Source organism: Quercus suber, unplaced genomic scaffold (genome assembly GCF_002906115.3).
Source record: "Quercus suber isolate HL8 unplaced genomic scaffold, Cork oak 2.0 scaffold_842, whole genome shotgun sequence".
Lineage (NCBI taxonomy): Eukaryota > Viridiplantae > Streptophyta > Magnoliopsida > Fagales > Fagaceae > Quercus > Quercus suber.
Window position 1 is genome coordinate 148588 of NW_027070272.1, and position 18864 is coordinate 167451.

At 36.8% G+C, this 18864-nt stretch overlaps 2 protein-coding genes across 2 annotated transcripts; one reads left to right on the forward strand and one right to left on the reverse strand.

Annotated features, from left to right (window-relative positions):
- Positions 1-9003: 9003 nt before the first annotated feature.
- LOC112003072 (F-box/kelch-repeat protein At3g06240) lies at positions 9004-10461 on the reverse strand. The gene has a single exon (XM_024035247.2). It carries the CDS (start codon positions 10396-10398, stop codon positions 9277-9279), a length of 1122 nt encoding a protein of 373 aa, XP_023891015.1. The 5' UTR covers positions 10399-10461; the 3' UTR covers positions 9004-9276.
- A 5511-nt stretch (positions 10462-15972) lies between these two features.
- LOC112002944 (probable LRR receptor-like serine/threonine-protein kinase At3g47570) lies at positions 15973-18696 on the forward strand. Its single transcript, XM_065767738.1, has one exon. The coding sequence runs from the start codon at positions 15973-15975 to the stop codon at positions 18694-18696; it is 2724 nt and encodes a 907-aa protein (XP_065623810.1).
- The last annotated feature ends 168 nt before the right edge of the window (positions 18697-18864 follow it).

Sequence of the window (18864 nt, forward strand, 5' to 3'; positions counted from 1 at the left end):
ACTACTTCCTTGGACTTCAAGTGAAACAGCGGAGAGATGGAATATTTATTTCTCAAGAAAAGTATGCCAAAAATCTTGTCAAAAGATTTGGTCTGGACTCCAAGAAACATACATCTACTCCCATGAGTTCCTCAGCAAAGTTAAGCAAAGATGCAGCCGGCGTTGACATTGATCCAACTCTTTATCGGAGTATGATTGGTAGTCTCCTCTATCTCACAGCTAGCAGGCCGGATATTGCATTCAGTGTCGGAGTCTGTGCAAGATTTCAAGCCGCTCCTAAAGAATCCCATTTAACAGCAGTTAAGCGAATCATTCGCTATGTAAATGGCACATCTGACTATGGGATTTGGTATACAAAGGATTCGAATGAGTGTTTGGCAGGATATTCTGATGCTGACTGGGCAGGGTGCATAGATGATAGAAAAAGTACTTCTGGTGGGTGTTTCTATCTTGGAAACAACTTAGTTTCATGGATGAGCAAAAAGCAAAATTCAGTATCACTGTCAACGGCTGAAGCTGAATACATTGCAGCAGGAAGTTGTTGTGCACAACTGCTATGGATGCGAAAGCTACTGCATGACTATGGCATTTCTCAAGACACCATGTCTGTGTTCTGTGATAATACAGGTGCCATAAACTTGTCAAAGAATCCGGTTTAGCACTCCAAATCAAAGCATATCGAGATCCGTTATCATTTCATTCGGGATTTGGTAGAAAACAAAACAGTGTGTCTAGAATTCATCAATACTGACAATCAAAAGGCAGACATATTCACCAAACCACTTGATGGCCCAAGGTTTGAATCCTTGCGTAAGACAACTGGTGTCGGTATCATTCCTTAAACTCAATCCTCCGTGACATTTTTTTTTTCTTTATGTGTATTTTGTGTGTTTTGTGTGTGTCTTCTTTGTGTTGTTCTGTTTGTCTCTTGTGTGTGTCAAAAATCCAAAGACACATAAAAAGTTAAAAATCCAAAAGGTTTGATCACTTTGTTGAGTTTTTGTCTCTAAGCATGTTTTGCCCTGTACCTTTGTACTTATGGCTTTGTGCATTTAACGAGCATAGCTTGTCTTTCATGCACTCATATCATTGTGAAAGAAATTTTGAAATCTAAGTGATTGTTGTAAATAGATTTTCATCCTTGTCATGAATGATTAGTGAATGGTTTTGTTGATCTTGAGACATGCATAGACTCATGTCTATATATCTTCCCACTTTTTTTTTTTTTTTGCTTTAAAAGAGCTCTCTAAATGTAAATCTCCAAATGAAAAGAGATATAGAGCTGCAAAAGCCTATCGCACACACTAGTATTTAACTAGGAAAAAGGAAAAGTGACCAAAATAAAATGTGTGATGCACAAAAAGCCAAAGGCTAACTCATCAATTGAAATATCAAAAAATTTCAGGCATCTATCTCTCAATGAGATTCTCTTTGCTCAAATGTTGCAAAAAATATGTTGAATTTGGAGCAAATGAAAAGCTTCAAAGCATTAGTATCAAGTACTTGTGGGAGGTCATATATGCATGTTTCTATAATTGAGATAGGTCACATTATCTAGTACTAGTTGTGTATGTCTTGATTGAATTGATCATTGAAGTTTCACATTGGACTAAGAACTATCTCATTTTTTATATTCACACACATCACTCAAGTCTATGTTCAACGAATGCCATATTCATTTGTGTGATTGTACTTGTTTGAATGTGTTTTCACATGCTCAATCGTAGTGGACAAACACAAAAAGATTTTTGAGTATGTTTGTTTTGTTTTTGGAAAGTACTTTGTTTTTCCAAAATTGTGAATTTTTCTCAAAAACAGTGGTACCCTGTTTTGGCGACTAAGTCGCGGGTCAGCACAGTCGCAAGCCCCAGTCGCGAGCTCAGTCAGAGATTTTCGCGACTTACTAGCGAGTTACTACTCTAGTTGCGAAAAACACTTAGAAAATTTTTGAAAAATTTGTGTTTTGCTCTTTTCGCGGCTCATTTTGGCGGCTTGTTCGCGGGTGGAAGGTCCAATCGCGAGGGTTACTCAGTGATTTTCGCGGCTCAGCTCGCGACTCCTTCGCGACTAAACCTTCCAGTCGCGAAAAACACTTAGAAGATTTTTCTAGAATCTTTCCTTCACAGTGTTTCGCGGCTTGATCTGGCGACTTTCTGGCGACTTGGTTAAGTCGCGAAAATCGCATGTTTTGCATTTTCAAGACAATTTTAAAATTGTTTTCTGTTTTCCCTCGTCCTTGTTTGACTGGTCATTATCTTCCTCTCTTTACACTCACAAACACTCCGTGTTTCATGCTGGAAATCTTCCATTTCTGCATCTCTTTCACTTAAATCTTCAACTAAAAGGTATGGGTTTTAGTCCTTATCCTTCATACTTTCTGATGTGGGCAATTTTTCCGTCTTGTGAAGTTGTTGTGGTCTATTGTGATTTATTTTGTTTTGAACATGGGTTTCTGATTTTCGGATCATACTGTCTGTTTATGCTGATCCATGTAATGATCATCTTTATCTTGTGTTCTGTTTATGGTGCTGGTAGCTTAATTTCTCATTATCATGTTTTGACCCTCAACTTCAATTGTTTACGGTTTCATTCATTATCCATAGTATGACATTGTCATATTGCTAATAATGGGTGCTATCTTGTCTGGTGTTTGTGTGTGAATTTAATCCTAGTGCAGAGTGCAAATGTCTCCATTCAAGCGATCAGCTGTAAAAGGAGGAAGCAGCAAAGGGACGGAACATGTCATTGAAATTAACGATTTTTCTCCTAGACCAAAGCGTGCTCGCTCCTCATCTGGTGTGTTTGATCTCACCAAGTTTCGATCGTATGCTGCTTTCCAGACTCATGAAAATTTCTTCAAAAACGCGACACCTCTGATTGAAAGAGTTCTTGACCAACATTCTCTGTTTGACACCAACATTCCACAATGGTTTGCTCGCAAGGACTGGAATTATCTTCTCTCTGACCTTGATGATGCATATGAAGATCTGGTAAAAGAGTTTTATGCAAATGCAATTATTGAAGGAGATGAACTTAAGTGCTGGGTTAGAGGAAAAACTTTCTCGGTCTCTCCTGCATATCTAGCAGAGATTCTGCACATCAACAGGCTAATTCTTGGGATATCCCCAATCTATGATGACCTTCATCCGGATGAAGAATTACTTAAAGCAGCTTTTGGGGTTAATCTAGAATTTTCCTCAAATGGGAATTCAGTCAGTGTTTCATCTCTTCCTCCAAAATTGAGAGTGCTCACGATCATCATGTTTCACAACCTGTATCCCTTTTCCAGCACAGGGTATATGAATCTCGGACGTGCACTGTTTCTTCATGATCTGATTTCTGATGTCGAGATAGACATCTGTGCTCATATCTTTCATATCCTTTGCAAAACTGTTCTAAGAACAGAATCAAGAATGTGCATTCCATTCTGCTGTCTCATCTCCCGGATTCTGAAGCGGAAAGGGATCTATCCGTCTGAAAACGAAGTTCCCTGCGCTAAACCATGTCCAATCAACATGCGAACATTCAACGCTAGTGTTGGTCACAGCAAGAAGGGAATCAAAACAGAAGCTTCCGCATCCCACAGTGGCTCGTGCTCTAATTCACTCCCCGCTGACGAGAGACTAGACTCTATTGTAGCCTCTGTTCATGAGCTGAGTTCAAAGATGTCCAATTTCTCTTCTATCTTGCATCATCTCAACTCCCGATGGGATACGAAGTTTACTTCGATTCAAACCCAATTGGATGAAATTCAAATAAAGCTCAAAGATAGTGACGACTAGCTATTCCTTGACAAAAAGGGGGAGATGCTGTTGGCAGGGGGAGAGCTCATCGAAAAGGGGAGATTTCATCTAATAGATTTGTGTTTACTGTTTTTGTCTATCCTTAGTTGTGTTACTGTTCTGTATCCAACTTATTTATTTCAGCATATATATTGTATGATGTTATTCAGCTTTTAGCATTGTTTGTTTGTCTTTTGTACCCATTGTTGCTTTTGTAAGCTTTGAGGGTTGTTTCTAGCACTTTTGCATGTTTGTAGGCTTATATAGTGTGTGCCATGTATTTGCAAAAACTTTGCTTATGCAGCCTTTGTGCTTTGTGCTTTGGTACTTGTTAATGCTTTGCATTACCATAAGTACAACACTCTTGTGCCCTTGTAGGATTGTTCCTAGATGCATATATGTATGTATGCATTGGTTGAGTGTTGGACTTGCAAATGATTCTCTTCAATTGAGTTTATCATTTTTGCATGTCCGGATGTTTATTCCTTGTGTAATGAACATAGTAATCACTTTTGCTTAAGTGACTACTGGTGTTGATCTTGCCATGAATTATTGCTTTTTTGCCTATGTTCATTTTTGCTTGATCATGCTTACTTTGCTCCATATACATATTAAGTTTTCTGCGTACAATGATATTGCTATGTTATTGTGTTTCAGGAGTTTCTTATTCATATGTTCAAGAGCTTTTCAGAATCTAGAGTTAGGTGTGAGTAAGTTTTCCAACTGTTTCCAACTCACGTTTAAGTCTAGAGTCTGTTGTAGGGTTTTGTCACGGAATAGCCAAAGGGGGAGATTGTAAGGTTGAATTTAATCAACCGTCTTATTGGCTTTATTCCGTGACCAATTTACTTGTAATTTAGCACTTAGTAACCCTGTATTTAGGTGAGAAAATCGTAAGGGTAGTGTGTGAGAAGATGTGAAGAAAAACTCAAAAGTGTGCAAGAAAAACAAAGTCTCACGACTAGGACTCGCGGGTGGTTCGCGACTGGCAAGCCGCGAAATGCAGTCACGTGAGAGGCACACTGGGAAGCTGAAGGGTCGCGCCAGCTGTCACGCTATAGGACAAAAGTTCCAGTTTGGCCAGGCCGTTACGTCGCGACTTGATTTCGCGACTTAGCCAAGCCGCGAGTTCAAGTCGCCAACTTGCCCTGTTTGGTAAAAACTGACGTTTTGCATTCCCTTCTCACCCTACTATATATACACCCTTATACCCATCATTTTGAGAGAGCTTTTAGAGAGAATTTTGTGAGAGAAAACCCTAGAAAAATACAAGATTGATTCATCCCCAATCTTCATCTAAAGAGACTCTACAAATTCCTCTACTCTCTTCCTCTCCATTGTCATACCCTTGAGAGGTCATTTACTAAACCCTTGTCTCACCACACCCACGTCTGTGAGAAGGTCCATTTAGTGCTTTGAGAAGCAGTTTGGAAAGGAACCAATATACATTGGTTGATGCTATGGTCAAGTAGCGGAATCCGGAAAGCTAGAGAAGAAATAGGTTCGGCGTAACCTCGTTGGAGCAAGAAGCTTGGAGGGCTTAGGTATTTGGGTAGATTAGGCTTGAAGGGTCTTCTGCTGTTCATGTATCTCAACTACATTCTTTAGTGGATTATTTGACCGCTTGGAGGGCGGCGGAGAGGTTTTACGCCGAGGACTTCGGTTTCCTCTTCGATAACACATCGTGTGTTGTCCGTGTGTTTGCATCTTCTTTCCCTTTACTTTTGCCTTATATTTACTGCTGTGGATGTGTTTATATTTGGCTTAGATTGTTTATCAATTCTGTGTTTAGCTTATATTCATGTTCCGCACGCTAATCGTTTGATATTAAGCTTGAATTGGTAATTTTGTAATTTGGGGTCTAAACGTTCAAGGGTGTTTCATACCCATATTGAACTTTCACAGGGAAAGCAAAAGTTCCTAATTACATTCAATTCAACTGCATTAAAGTAGACTACATTCAGAAAACACAAGAAAACAACAAATTCAAATTGTTGTTTTTGTCTTCAAAACCGTCCTACTATTCACTCTAAAAATTGGGCAAGACAAGGTTTTCCAAATATAAATCCGCATAAACCAACAAATTCAGAATGCCATCAAAACCATCCTAATAGCCTCCTGATCCTTGTCCATCAAAATCTTGAAAATTTTCCCCAGAAGCAATGGCTTCGACACCATAAACGGGTCCGCAACAATGTAGATTAGAGAGGCTGATGTAATTTAGCTGCGACTACTACAGCATTTTCTCTTCATTTTGGGAAGATTTTCTGAAGATGATATATAGACTTTTGGGTTGCCCCCCAATCCTCTCCCAATATAAAATCCTGGTTCCAGTCCTGGGCAAAGGCAAGTGACATTTCGGCCATTGATAATGGGTATGATGCCTAGTAGTGTGTGCAAGTCTGTTGTGTGGTAGCAGGTGAGTTTGGAACATGAGCGAAGAATCCACAACCCTCGAGCCTATCTATATTGAGTGAAAAAGTATTGGTTTGTCTCTCTGAAGGGAACTTGGAAATGGTGTAAAGAACCCACAACCCTGAATCTCAAAATGAAAACATTTGCTAAAAATTACTTTCTTTTGTGTAACAATATTCAAGCCCATCTCTATATTTCTAACTGAATCTTATTTCCTATAATGTTTTCTTCCCCACTTTACCCATGTTTTTTGAAGATATAACGGCAGAATTTTACAAAACAGAAACTATACATCTGGAGCAAAAGCTTCATACAAGGGAGTCTCCTCCAACCAAATCCGACTAAAACAGCATCTCAAATGTATAAGCCCAGATCTAGATCAGCTACCATAACTTCCTCTTCCCCTATCAAACAAGCATAGTGTCTATATGCAAAATTTCCACACTTTACCATGTTGGTAGTTCATTACTGCTCAGTTTCAACTGCAATAATATTAGCGCTCCCTAGGAAGATTTCTCCATAGTATAATATTTAGTGCCATAGTAACAGGTTCGGAATGCAGATTGTGCATCGTATAAACTTCCCACATGGGCCCAGATTGTTTTGAATTTATTAAAAAAAATATGCAGAGAACTCATTAAATGATGGTTTGGGAATTGGGAAGGGAAAATATAGAAAATTAACCTAAACCTGTTTCTCAGACATTTATATATCCAAGACTTCTAGCAATAAACCAAAAAAAAAAATGAGGATTCACACTTCCAACCCCAGGTACTTGAAAGTTCAAAACTAAAAATGACATCATTGATAAATATAATGATAGATCTACTTCAAATAAATGGTGGAAGACATTTAGATTTGGAACGTGAGAGAATGACCCACAATCCTTTCTTGGCGATGGGTGTGCAAAAGGGGACACTTTATTCAGCAGGCTTGTTATGATTTGTGGCTAAGATACTGTTTTTTAAAGTTGACTATCGTTTACGTTTAAATTGTAGACGAGTTGTATGATTGTATCACATGAGTTTCGATTGTATTCTGTGTTTCTTTCTTACTGCCCTGTTCTGGGATAAGCAAAACTTCTTGTAACACAGTAACAGCAGTGGAGATAGGGGTGTCCAAAAAACCGACAAACTGGCCGAACCGTTGCCAAATTTTCGGTTCGGTTCGGTTTTATTTCATTTTTTAAACACTGAAATTTTTGGTTTCAGTTTCGGTTTTGGTGTTGGATTTTTTCACCCAAAACTGAACCGAACCGGCTAAATATATATATATATTTATTTATTTATTTATGTAACTCTATTACATAACTGATCAGTGGCTTGGTGGTATGCTACTTTGTGGTTTGGCTAGCTGATCCCAATTTCGTGGCATGTGTTTTTTTGCTATTTAATTTTTTAAAACCCTAGAGCATGAGATAAATATGGAAATACCCCTCCCTTATTTTATTCTTCTCTTTTCTTTTTATCAGTTCAGCCGCCCTCTTCCCTATCTTTTTCTCTCAATTTTTTCTGTCTTCTAAAGAGTTCAACCCTCAACCCTTCCTCTTCTCTCACCACTCCACGCCTCCACATGCCACCTCCACACGTCAGCCCTCCTGCACCAGCCTCCACACATTGGCCTTCCAATGCCGGCCTTCACACACCGAGCTCCCTACGCCAGCTAATCTTTTCATTCTCACAGAGTCACGGTGACCCTCTCTCTTTCTGTAATTTCTCCATAGTTTCCTCTCTCTTTTTTATATTCTGGGTTTGTTTAAAATTGAATCAATGCTATTTTTTCAATTTTAATGTGCAAATAAAGTTAGGGTTTTGAAAAAACTCATGTGCTTTTGTTGTTTATTTTTTCAATTTCTTCTCTCTTTTTTATATTCTAGGTTTGTTTAATATTGAATCAATGCTATTTTTTTCAATTTTTATGTGCAAATAAAGTTAGGGTTTTGAAAAAAACCCATGTGCTTGGTTGTTTATTTTTTCAATTTCTTCTCTCTTCTGGTTTTTTTTTTCTTAGAAAATAAATGATAAGGAACTGAAACTGACCGAAACCGAAACAAACCGAAACCGACAATTTTTCAACTATTTCGGTCGATTTCGATTAAGACTTTTAAAAACCGAAAATTTTAGTTTCGATTGGCCGGATGAAAAAAACGACCGAACCGAACCGATTATAGCCCTAAGTGGAGATGCAGCAAATGATAAGCTGCATCATGGTTTTTTTTTTTTTTTTTTTTTAAATCTTTTAATCATTTACTATATCTTTTACATATAGGCTTTATTATTTATTAAGGAACTTCAAGGATCTCTCACAAGAGAATCTAACATGAACAATGAACTTATGATGGAATCCCCACAAGATGAAGAATATACCCAATACAAATGGAACCCATTGTTAGCAAAACACAACAGGGTGGTCACTTCACCATAGAAGAAGACATTGTCATCATATAGGCATGGCTCAATAATTCCACGCATGCATTGCGAGTGAATGAGCAAAAACACAAAACATATTGGAAGTGAGTTTGGGAGTACTTCCATAAAGAGAATACATTTGTTCCTGACCATACTATGAGCTCTCTAACGAATCACTAATCAACAATGCAACTTGGCACCAATATATTTGAGGGTTGAGTTGAGACATCTAAGTGGTGTGAGTGAGCAAGACAAGATACTTGTAAGTGGTGTCAACGAATCAATGGCTTGTTTTAATTATAGCATGTGCAGATTATAATGAAATTGGGGCTCATACTGATTCAGCCGTTTTGGGGATGGAACATCTAGCGGTTCACCCCTTAACCAAAATTGAATAATATATCAAACACAAGAAATATTGATATTATAAATTTACTAATTAGTTTAGCATAAGTTAATTTAAATTACAACGAAGGTCAGAGAAGCTGGTGTAATTTAGTAGCTGCAACAACTACAACATTATCAAATTCAAACTGCAAACTCATAATCAGAAACACAAACAAAACGACTCAAATTACTCTTCTTTTTGGCGATGACTGGCACGGTCACAAGGCTTTCTAAGACATTATCACAATATAACATATTATCAAATTCAAACAGCAAACTCATAATCAGAAACACAAACAAAACAATTCAAGATTACTTTTCTTTTTTGTGATAACTGGCACAGTCACGAGGCTTTCCACATATGAATCCGCATAAAACCTATTCGGAATGCCACCCACTTCAAAATTCTTGTATGTACCATCCTTGGGATCAAACAGAACCAACTCCTTCTTGTCCTTGGCGATCAAAATCTTGGAATTCTTCCACAAACACAACGGCTTTGCCACAAGAAACGGGTCTTCAACCAAAATCTTTGTCCAAGACTCCGCCACTCCATACTCCTTCATAACCCAGAAATATCCACGCCTTAGACCATCCTCACGATGCATCAGACATAGATTCCCATTCACAACCCCTGTGCTGAAACCCGACACGGCGGTCTCAGGCACCTGCATGAACCCCCTCTTATCGGTTTCCAAATTGAAAACGCCAATGATGCACCTGCCTTCAGTACTGTAAAGTTTGAAGACCCAATGGAGAGAACCATTGAGAGATGTCGCAGGTGGAAGTGGGTCCTCACCCTTAATTGGATTCCGGTAAAAATGGCCGGGCCTTGTTGGGTTCTCCGGATCCTGGTAAAGAAAGCCACTCCTCAGATGCCAGTCACCGTCTCTCAGAGAAAACACACCAATGTCAGGCGAGGGCGCGGCCTTGACGAGCTTGTAATCGTCAATGGAGGGCGCGTAACCAAACCCGTAACCAATGGCAGCAGACGGGCCTCCAAACCCCATTTTAGCGTAGGGTACTCGGGTGGACTGGTGGGTCGTCGGGTTGAAGATGAAGAAGATGTCGGGTTGAGTCATAATGCAGACTAGGCCATTGCAAGACCCAATAATCTGAACGGCGTGGGATTGAGGTTTTGGGTTTTGGGTTTGGTCGCGAGGGTAATGGAGATCGACAGCGGCGGCGAGGTCGTCGGTTTCGTGGTCGATGGAGTAGAGGGAGTTGGCGGAGGATAGGAGGATTCGGCGGAATTGGGCGCGGTGGAGATGGGTTTTGACAAAATCGGGGTCAGAGATGCGAGTGGCCCATGACTTAGAGACGCATTTGAATCGAGAGAGAGACTTCACGGGAAGGTGTGGCAGTATCTCTGCGATGAGTTCCGGCGGCAGGTTCGAATTCGACATTTTGCCCTTCTTCCTTGTGACTGAATCCGTGCTTCCTTGGTCTGATGATACTCATAGAGCACACTACTATATATACTAACTACCCTAAAACCCTAAAAAATCCCAGCAAAAAAAAAAAAACCACCCTAAAACCCTTTTTTTTTTTTTTTTTTAGAAAAAAGAGTGGCTTAAGGTAGGTTTCCCGCGGAAGGATGATATTGGGATATTGGGAGGAAGTTTCAAGTAAAGGAGGAGATCTAGCCCACCAAGGTTGGAAACAACTTCGGACAACACTAGGGGTCCGCCACAAACAACCCACAACACTACTTCACATCAGATAGGTGATATTAATGGAAACCATACCAACCTTGGTAACGGAAAGATATGCACGGATTCCAAGGAAGTCAATTTCACAGAGTTATCAATACGCACTGAATTAGAAGCAAATATTTCGAGATTTGTCTCATCAAAGAAGATAACGACCAACCCCATAATAAATGCTATCCGTGAGAGACTAGAAAAATAGGTGCTCTCAAAAAAGAGATTTTTGGGTGCTTTTTCAAGACACCTCCCTTTTTGGGTAAGTGTTGTGGAGTCGACACTTATTTTTTATACTAAAAAAAAAAAATTACATACAACTTTACATGACTGAATTTTTCCATTCTCATTGATTGAGTAAAAATACAAACTTAATAAATTGAGTATTATATGGCTTTGGGTCCTAGTTACAAACTACGAAAGAATTACATGACTTTTTGTCCTAATTACAATCTACCAAAAAAAAAAAAAACAAACAAAAATAAAGCCTAGGTCTATCTATCCAAAGACACTGAATTCGGAGGCTAGGTTACGAAATAGGAAGGTGTTAGGCACCCAATCCGCCCAGACATAGTTTGAACTTCTAGACTCTCATGACCAATGCACCCCTTTATGTATGATATGAATGATATGTTGCATACATGAAACACTTAACTAAACTAAGTCGCATATGTCTATTTTATGAATGTGTCCTTTTCTTTGTTAAAAATTCAGATTTATTGTTAAAAAAAAAAAAATTGATTTGATTCATAAAAAAATCAAATATGTTTTGGTATAAAAAAATTAGCTGTGGCGAAGAAAAATAAATCAGATTTGTTTCGTTAAAAAAGGGTTTTTTGTTTAAAAAATATCAGATCTACTTTGGAACCCAAAAAAAAAAGTTTTTTTAGTTTATATGAAAAAAACCAGATCTATTTTGTAATAAAAAAATCTAGACTTGTAGAAAGCTTTTAAAAAATCAGGACTATTTTGTTATGTGAAATAAAAATAATTTTTTTTTTTCTTTTTAAGAAGAGAACTACATTCACGAAATAAACCTATGCTACTTGTATCAAACAAAACAAACACTTGTATCAAACTGTAAGGTTGAATATAATCAACCATCTAATTGGCTTTATTCCGTGACCAATTTGCTTGTAATTTAGCACTTAGTAACCCTGTATTTAGGTGGGAAAATTGTAAGGGTAGTGTGTGAGAAGATGTGAAGAAAAGCTCAAGAGTGTGCAAGAAAAACAGAGTCTCGCGACTAGGACTCGCGGGTGGTTCGCGACTGGCAAGCCGCGAAATTCAGTCACATGAGAGGCACACTGGGAAGCTGAAGGGTCGCGCTAGCTATCACGCTACAGGAAAAAAGTTCCAGTCTGGCCAGGCCGTTACGTCGCGACTTGATTTCGCGACTTGGCCAAGCCGCAGTTCAAGTCGCCAACTTGCCCTGTTTGGCAAAAACTGACGTTTTGCATTCCCTTCTCACCCTACTATATATACACCCTTATACCCATCATATTGAGAGAGCTTCCAGAGAGAATTTTGTGAGAGAAAACCCTAGAGAAATACAAGATTGATTCATCCCCAATCTTCATCTAAAGAGACTCTACAAATTCCTCTACTCTCTTCCTCTCCATTGTCATACCCTTGAGAGGTCATTTACCAAACCTTGTCTCACCACACCCACGTCTGTGAGAAGGTCCATTTGGTGCTTTAGGAAGCAGTTTGGAAAGGAACCAATATACATTGGTTGATGCTATGGTCAAGTAGCGAATCCGGGAACTAGAGAAGAAATAGGTTCGGCGTAACCTCGTTGGAGTAAGAAGCTTGGAGGGCTTAGGTACTTGGGTAGATTAGGCTTGGAGGGTCTTCTGCTGTTCATGTATCCCAACTACATTCTTTAGTGGATTATTTGACCGCTTGGAGGGCGGCGGAGAGGTTTTACGCCGAGGACTTCGGTTTCCTCTTCGATAACACATCGTGTATTGTCCGTGTGTTTGCATCTTCTTTCCCTTCACATTTGCCTTATATTTACTGCTGTGAATGTGTTTATATTTGGCTTAGATTGTTCTATCAATTCTGTTATAAGCTTGTTATCATATTCCGCACATAAATTGTTTGATATAAAGCTTGAATTGGTATTTGTGTTATTTGGGTTCTAAACGTTCAAAGGTGTTGTATACCCTTTTTGAACTTTCAATTACTACATATTTCAAAAAGTTAACTATTAAATTGCATGTTCTTTATGTTTTCAATACACATGTCAAATTTTGTATCAATAAAATATTATTTACTATATAATTTATAATATTATATTTTACGCATAAACTTAAAATACAAAAACTTACAATTTAAACATTTTATTGATAAAATAACTATTGATTTTTAATTTTTTAGAAATTTTGCAAGTATGGAAAATATAAGAAAAAAAATTTAATCCAATGGTGTATTTTTCAAAATTCATTTCTAATAAAAAGATATTGAGTAAGGTTGTACCCTTAGGCTACAATTAATTTTGTAACTAAATTTTGTCCTATATATTTTCATTTGATGGAATTACTCATTCAGTTTGAAACAAATACTAGTGCATTTCCATCAATAAGTAAAACTCTCATATATAGTGCATTTGATAAATTATGTTTTATAGTAGTGTACTCTTGGCGCGATGGCCACTTCACAAGTATAAGTGCTTGTGGGTAATGGGGACAAGGGCCAAAGTTCAAGTCTACAAGAGAAAACTTCACCCACATATATTTAGGTAGAGTTTCGTAACCTACCTTTCTTAAAAACATGACTAAATATTTGATTTTGCTCCACTTTTATATCTCTTTCCTCTAAAAACACAAAAAAAAAAAAAACACAAAAAAAAACACAAAAATACATAAAAATACAAGATTAAATAAGATCAAATAAGATCAAAAAGAAATCGACGGAAGACTTGCATCATGGGATTTCAAACCATAGGTAGACAACTTAAATTTCGGTTAAATCTCAGGTGGGTAAAGTGTCAAATTTCAAACTACAAGTAGGCAACTTTAATTTTGGCCAAACTATAGGTGCGTAAGTTGTAATTTGCCAAAAAAAATAATTAGGTTTTATTATACTACACTTTACAATTTATTTTATCCTAGTTGGATTAAAATTTTTATTGTAGATCTTGTTTATTTTATTTCTACATATTTTTAACCAATAAAGGTATATTAAAATAATATGAATATACATACTTAAAAAAAAAAATAAAAAAAAAATGAAGAGAGAATAGAAGAATTAATTGAATCTAAAAAAGTTAAGAAATTTGTTACTAGTAAAAAAAATAAACATTTAGATGAAATTTTTTGTGGTATAGATTTATTATTAAAACTACAAGTTATAAAGAGCTTTTAGAAACAGACGAATATACTTTGATTAAAAGATCTAAAGTTATATAAAACGAGTAGTCTAATTCTTTTCCAAATGCATTTATCGCTTATAGAAGTTTTTTTATAGCACCTATTACATTTCTTACACAAAAAGAAAATTTTTAAAATTAAAAATGGAAAAATCTTACTTAAAAATAACTATACTAAGTGTATGTTTGGATAGCGGCCATGTCTAGTATTTTTGCATCGTCTAGTGTTTTTTGTGGGTTCTGTGCATTGTTCATAGGATCCGTACGTACTTTTTTTCAAATAAACAAATTTAAAATTAAGTCTCTTGATACTATTCACACATTTAAAAATTATTTTGTTATAATATTTTTAGTTTTTAATTTTCAATAATATACAATGTTCAAATTAACTTTAAAAATCTTGTAATTTAATAGTATCCTCTGTTCATCTTTATGAGAGCTTTGGTTCGAATGATCTTTTTTTTTTTTTCCTTTTATTTTAGTTGTTGCAACTATCAATTTTTTATTTTTTATTTTTTAGAGACAACCATCAAATTTTTAACAATAAAAGGATGTTGGGTGTGTGGCACACGTCCAGCCCACACTTGATGAAATAGCTCAATTAATGACTTGTCTCTAAAGTCTTCAAGTCAACCATGTCTCTTAATCATACTCAAGCATGTGGTACACGCTGAAGGAAGAAGAAAATTGGCTGAAGGAAAAGAAGTTGGTTGTACAAAAGTCCAAGTTTGTGTGCTTGCATTTATTGTGACTTGATGTAAAAAGTGTGGAAGGAAGAAAAGAAGAGCAAGGTAAAGAAATAAAAGGGAAGGCCATTCGGCCATTTGTTGCAGAAGAGAGAAGAGTGAAGAGGATTAGATACTTAAAAATAATTATACTAAAGATTTTTTTGGACGGTGTTTATTTTACTAAAAATTAAAATTAAAAATTAAAAATAATATAATAAAATAATTTTTAAATGTGTGAATAATATTGTGAAACTTATTTTTAATGAAAAAGTTACTAAAAAAAGAAGTTTGTAAGTTTTGTAAACAGTGCACAAATCCACTAGAAGTGTGTTTCAGCGTTAAAACGCGCTTCAAAAAAAAGAAAAAGAGAAGAAAATGCAAATGCGCGGATAGTGCTTTTCAGTACTATCCAAACGCACACTAAGTGTATGGTTGGATAGCTGTCACGTCCAGCGTTTTTTGTGAGTTTTATGTACTGTTTACGGGATTTGTAAGCATCTTTTTTAAAAAAAAATTAAAATTAAATCTCATAATACTATTTACACATTTAAAAATTATTTTATTACAATATTTTTAATTTTTAGTAATAAACAGTACCTAAATAGACCTTAAGACTCTTATAATTTAATAGTATTATATGCTCATCTGATGAGAGCTATGGTTCGAATGATCTTTTTTTTTTTTTTTTTTTTTTTTTTGGTGCAGCTATCAAATTTTAACAAAAAAAAAAGAACCACTCGATGGAATTGCTCAATTAATGAGCTTGTCTCTAAAGTTTTCAAGCCAACCATCTGCAACCATGTCTCTTAATCAGCCTTAAGCGTGTGGGACACACTGAAGGGTCTGGAAACGTGTATTTTGGGCTCAGCCGAGTACCGACGCTGCACTTCCAAATCCTTTAAGTGTTAAAACTTAAAATACACCAAATAAACACACCTTTGGTTTAATATAAAGGGGGCAAAACTATAGCATTCCACGTGGATCATGGGTACACGGTTCGATTAATTAAAGATGATCATACCAACTATAATCCCCAAAATTCTCGCACCAAATTTCTTCTCTCTCGCTCTCGTTATAAATTTGGCACTTCTGGAGATTCTGCACACAGCCAAATTAGCCTTCCCTCACAAGTCACAACACACACTTGTAGCAACTGCCTCTTCAACCATATTGCAGATGGGGCTTTCCCAATGGAGTTCATCTCCACCGTCCTCTTCTTTTTTCATACATGCTTTTATCCTTCTCTGGTGGTGTGGCTTGTTAGTCACCTCTGTTGTTGGCGGGAGTAATGAGACCGACCGGTTGGCGTTGCTTGAGTTCAAAGCCAAGATCACTGATGATCCTCTCCAGGTTTTGAGCTCTTGGAATGATAGCATCCACTTTTGTCAATGGCGAGGGGTTACTTGTGATCGTCGACATCAGAGGGTCATTGTGTTGGACCTGCGAACTTCGAAACTGGTAGGCTTCATATCACCACATGTTGGAAATTTAACTTTTTTGAAAAATCTAACACTCTCAAACAACAGCTTCCATAATGAAATTCCTTCAGAAATTAACCGTTTGCGCAGATTGCAAAGTCTACGTTTGTACAATAACACACTTAGTGGAAAAATTCCAATAAATTTATCCCATTGCACCAACCTCAAAATCCTTAATTTCGGTCACAACCTTTTGGATGGGGAAATCCCTGCAACTATTGGCACTTTGTCAAAACTCCATATCGTTTCTTTTGAAGAAAATAATTTCACAGGAAGTATCCCACCTTTTTTCGGTAACTTGTCCTCTCTAGAAGTGTTTGCTGCAAATTCTAATAACTTGGGTGGGAGTATCCCTCATTCTTTTGGCCAATTGACGAAACTTACATTTTTTAGTGTCAGTTCAAACAGGTTGTCTGGAAGAATTCCTCCCTCAATCTTCAATTTTTCTTTGTTGAAAGTTTTTGTTGTAGGAAACAACCAAATCCAAGGGCATCTTCCATCGGAAATAGGTATCACTCTACCTAATATTGAAATTTTTGTCATTGGCACCAACCAATTTACTGGACCTATCCCTATTTCAATATCTAATGCCTCAAATTTAAAGCTTCTTGAACTTGGGGAAAATAAACTAAGAGGAGGAGTTCCTTCTTTGGAGAAGTTATATAGAGTTTCAATTTTTAGCATATTTGAAAACGAGCTTGGAAATGGAGGGGCAAATGACTTGAGTTTTCTCTGTTCTTTGACAAATTCTACATATCTAACCGGTTTAGATACAGCCAACAATAACTTTGGGGGAGAGTTGCCCAAGTGCATTGCCAATTTCTCAACTACTCTCACCGTATTGAGTCTAGGTAATAAAATATCTGGAAACATTCCGATTGGAATAGGAAATCTGACCAATTTGGAGATACTAGTTATGTCGAATAATAAATTATCAGGTCATATTCCCTTTGAATTTGGAAAGCTTCATAAGTTACAATATTTGGATTTATCTGCAAACAATTTCTTTGGGAACATTCCATCATCTCTTGGAAATTTAACTCTTTTGATAAAGTTGTTTTTAAACAATAATAATCTTCAAGGAAGTATCCCCTTAAGCCTAGGCAACTGTCAAAAAGTGAATGTATTGGATCTTGCCTATAACAATCTTAGTGGTACCATGTCATCTCTAGTCAATGGTCTCTCATTCTCACCATTTGATATAGACTTGTCAAGCAACAAATTTACTGGTGTCCTTCCCATGGAAATAGCAAATTTAAAAAATCTAGAACACTTTGATATTTCTGAAAACATGTTGTGTGGTGAAATTCCTGTGAGTATTGGTAGTTGTGTAAAACTTGAAATTCTTGCAATGAGAAGCAACTTCTTTCAAGGGGTCATTCCTTCATCTTTGGAATCATTAAGGGGTCTTCAAGTTTTAGATCTTTCTAAAAACAATTTCTCTGGAAATATTCCAAAATTTTTGGAGAGCTTTATCTACTTGCAGTTATTGAATTTGTCTTATAACGATTTTGACGGTGAGGTACCAACAAATGGAGTTTTCAAGAACACAAGTGCAACTATGATTAAGGGGAACGGTAAGCTTTGTGGAGGCATGCCTAAGTTTCATCTTCCTGTATGTAAATACAATAAATACAAGAAGAGGAAGTTGACTCCTTCCTTGAAGCTAATAATCTCTATATTATCTGGCCTTCTTGGAGTAACTTTGGTAATGTTATTTTTACTTCTTCGCACTTTAAAAAGAAAAAGAAGAGAAAGTATTTTAAGTAATTCAGGAAATTTACTTTTGAATGTATCTTACCATAGTCTCCTAAAAGCTACAGATGCATTCTCCACCACTAATTTAATTGGTGTGGGTAGCTTTGGATCTGTGTATAGAGGAATTCTTGATCAAAATGGTCGTAAAGTTGCTGTTAAGGTACTCAACCTTTCGCACCATGGAGCTTCCAAAAGTTTTATTGCTGAATGTGAGGCTTTGCGAAATATCAGACATCGGAATCTAGTGAAGGTACTCACAGCATGTTCAGGTGTTGACTATCAAGGTCATGATTTCAAGGCATTGGTATACGAGTTCATGACTAACGGCAACCTAGATGGGTGGTTGCATCCAGTTTCAAGAAGAAATGAGGTTCCTAAGGAAAAAATGAATTTGAATCTTCTTCAACGATTGAATATTGCTATTGATGTTGCACATGCATTGGAATATCTTCATCATCATTGCCATACACCAATTGTTCATTGTGACCTCAAGCCTAGCAATGTTCTTCTCGATGACGAAATGATTGGACATGTTGGTGACTTTGGCTTGGCAAGGTTCCTTCGGGAGGCTACCCAAGAGTGTGTCACTAATCAATCAAGCTCTATTGGATTAAGAGGAACAATTGGTTATGCTCCTCCAGGTGAATATCTTTTCCATTTTTGAACATTAAATTCTTTTCTTTTCATAATATATCTTAATGTACTTCCAAGCATGAAATTAACTCAATGAAGCCTTTTAGAAGATGGAGCATGTCCTAAAAGAAATTTCCACTTGTCATTATTTTTTCCTTTTATATGCCACTAAAGAGCTCTTTCAAACTTGTATTACTAT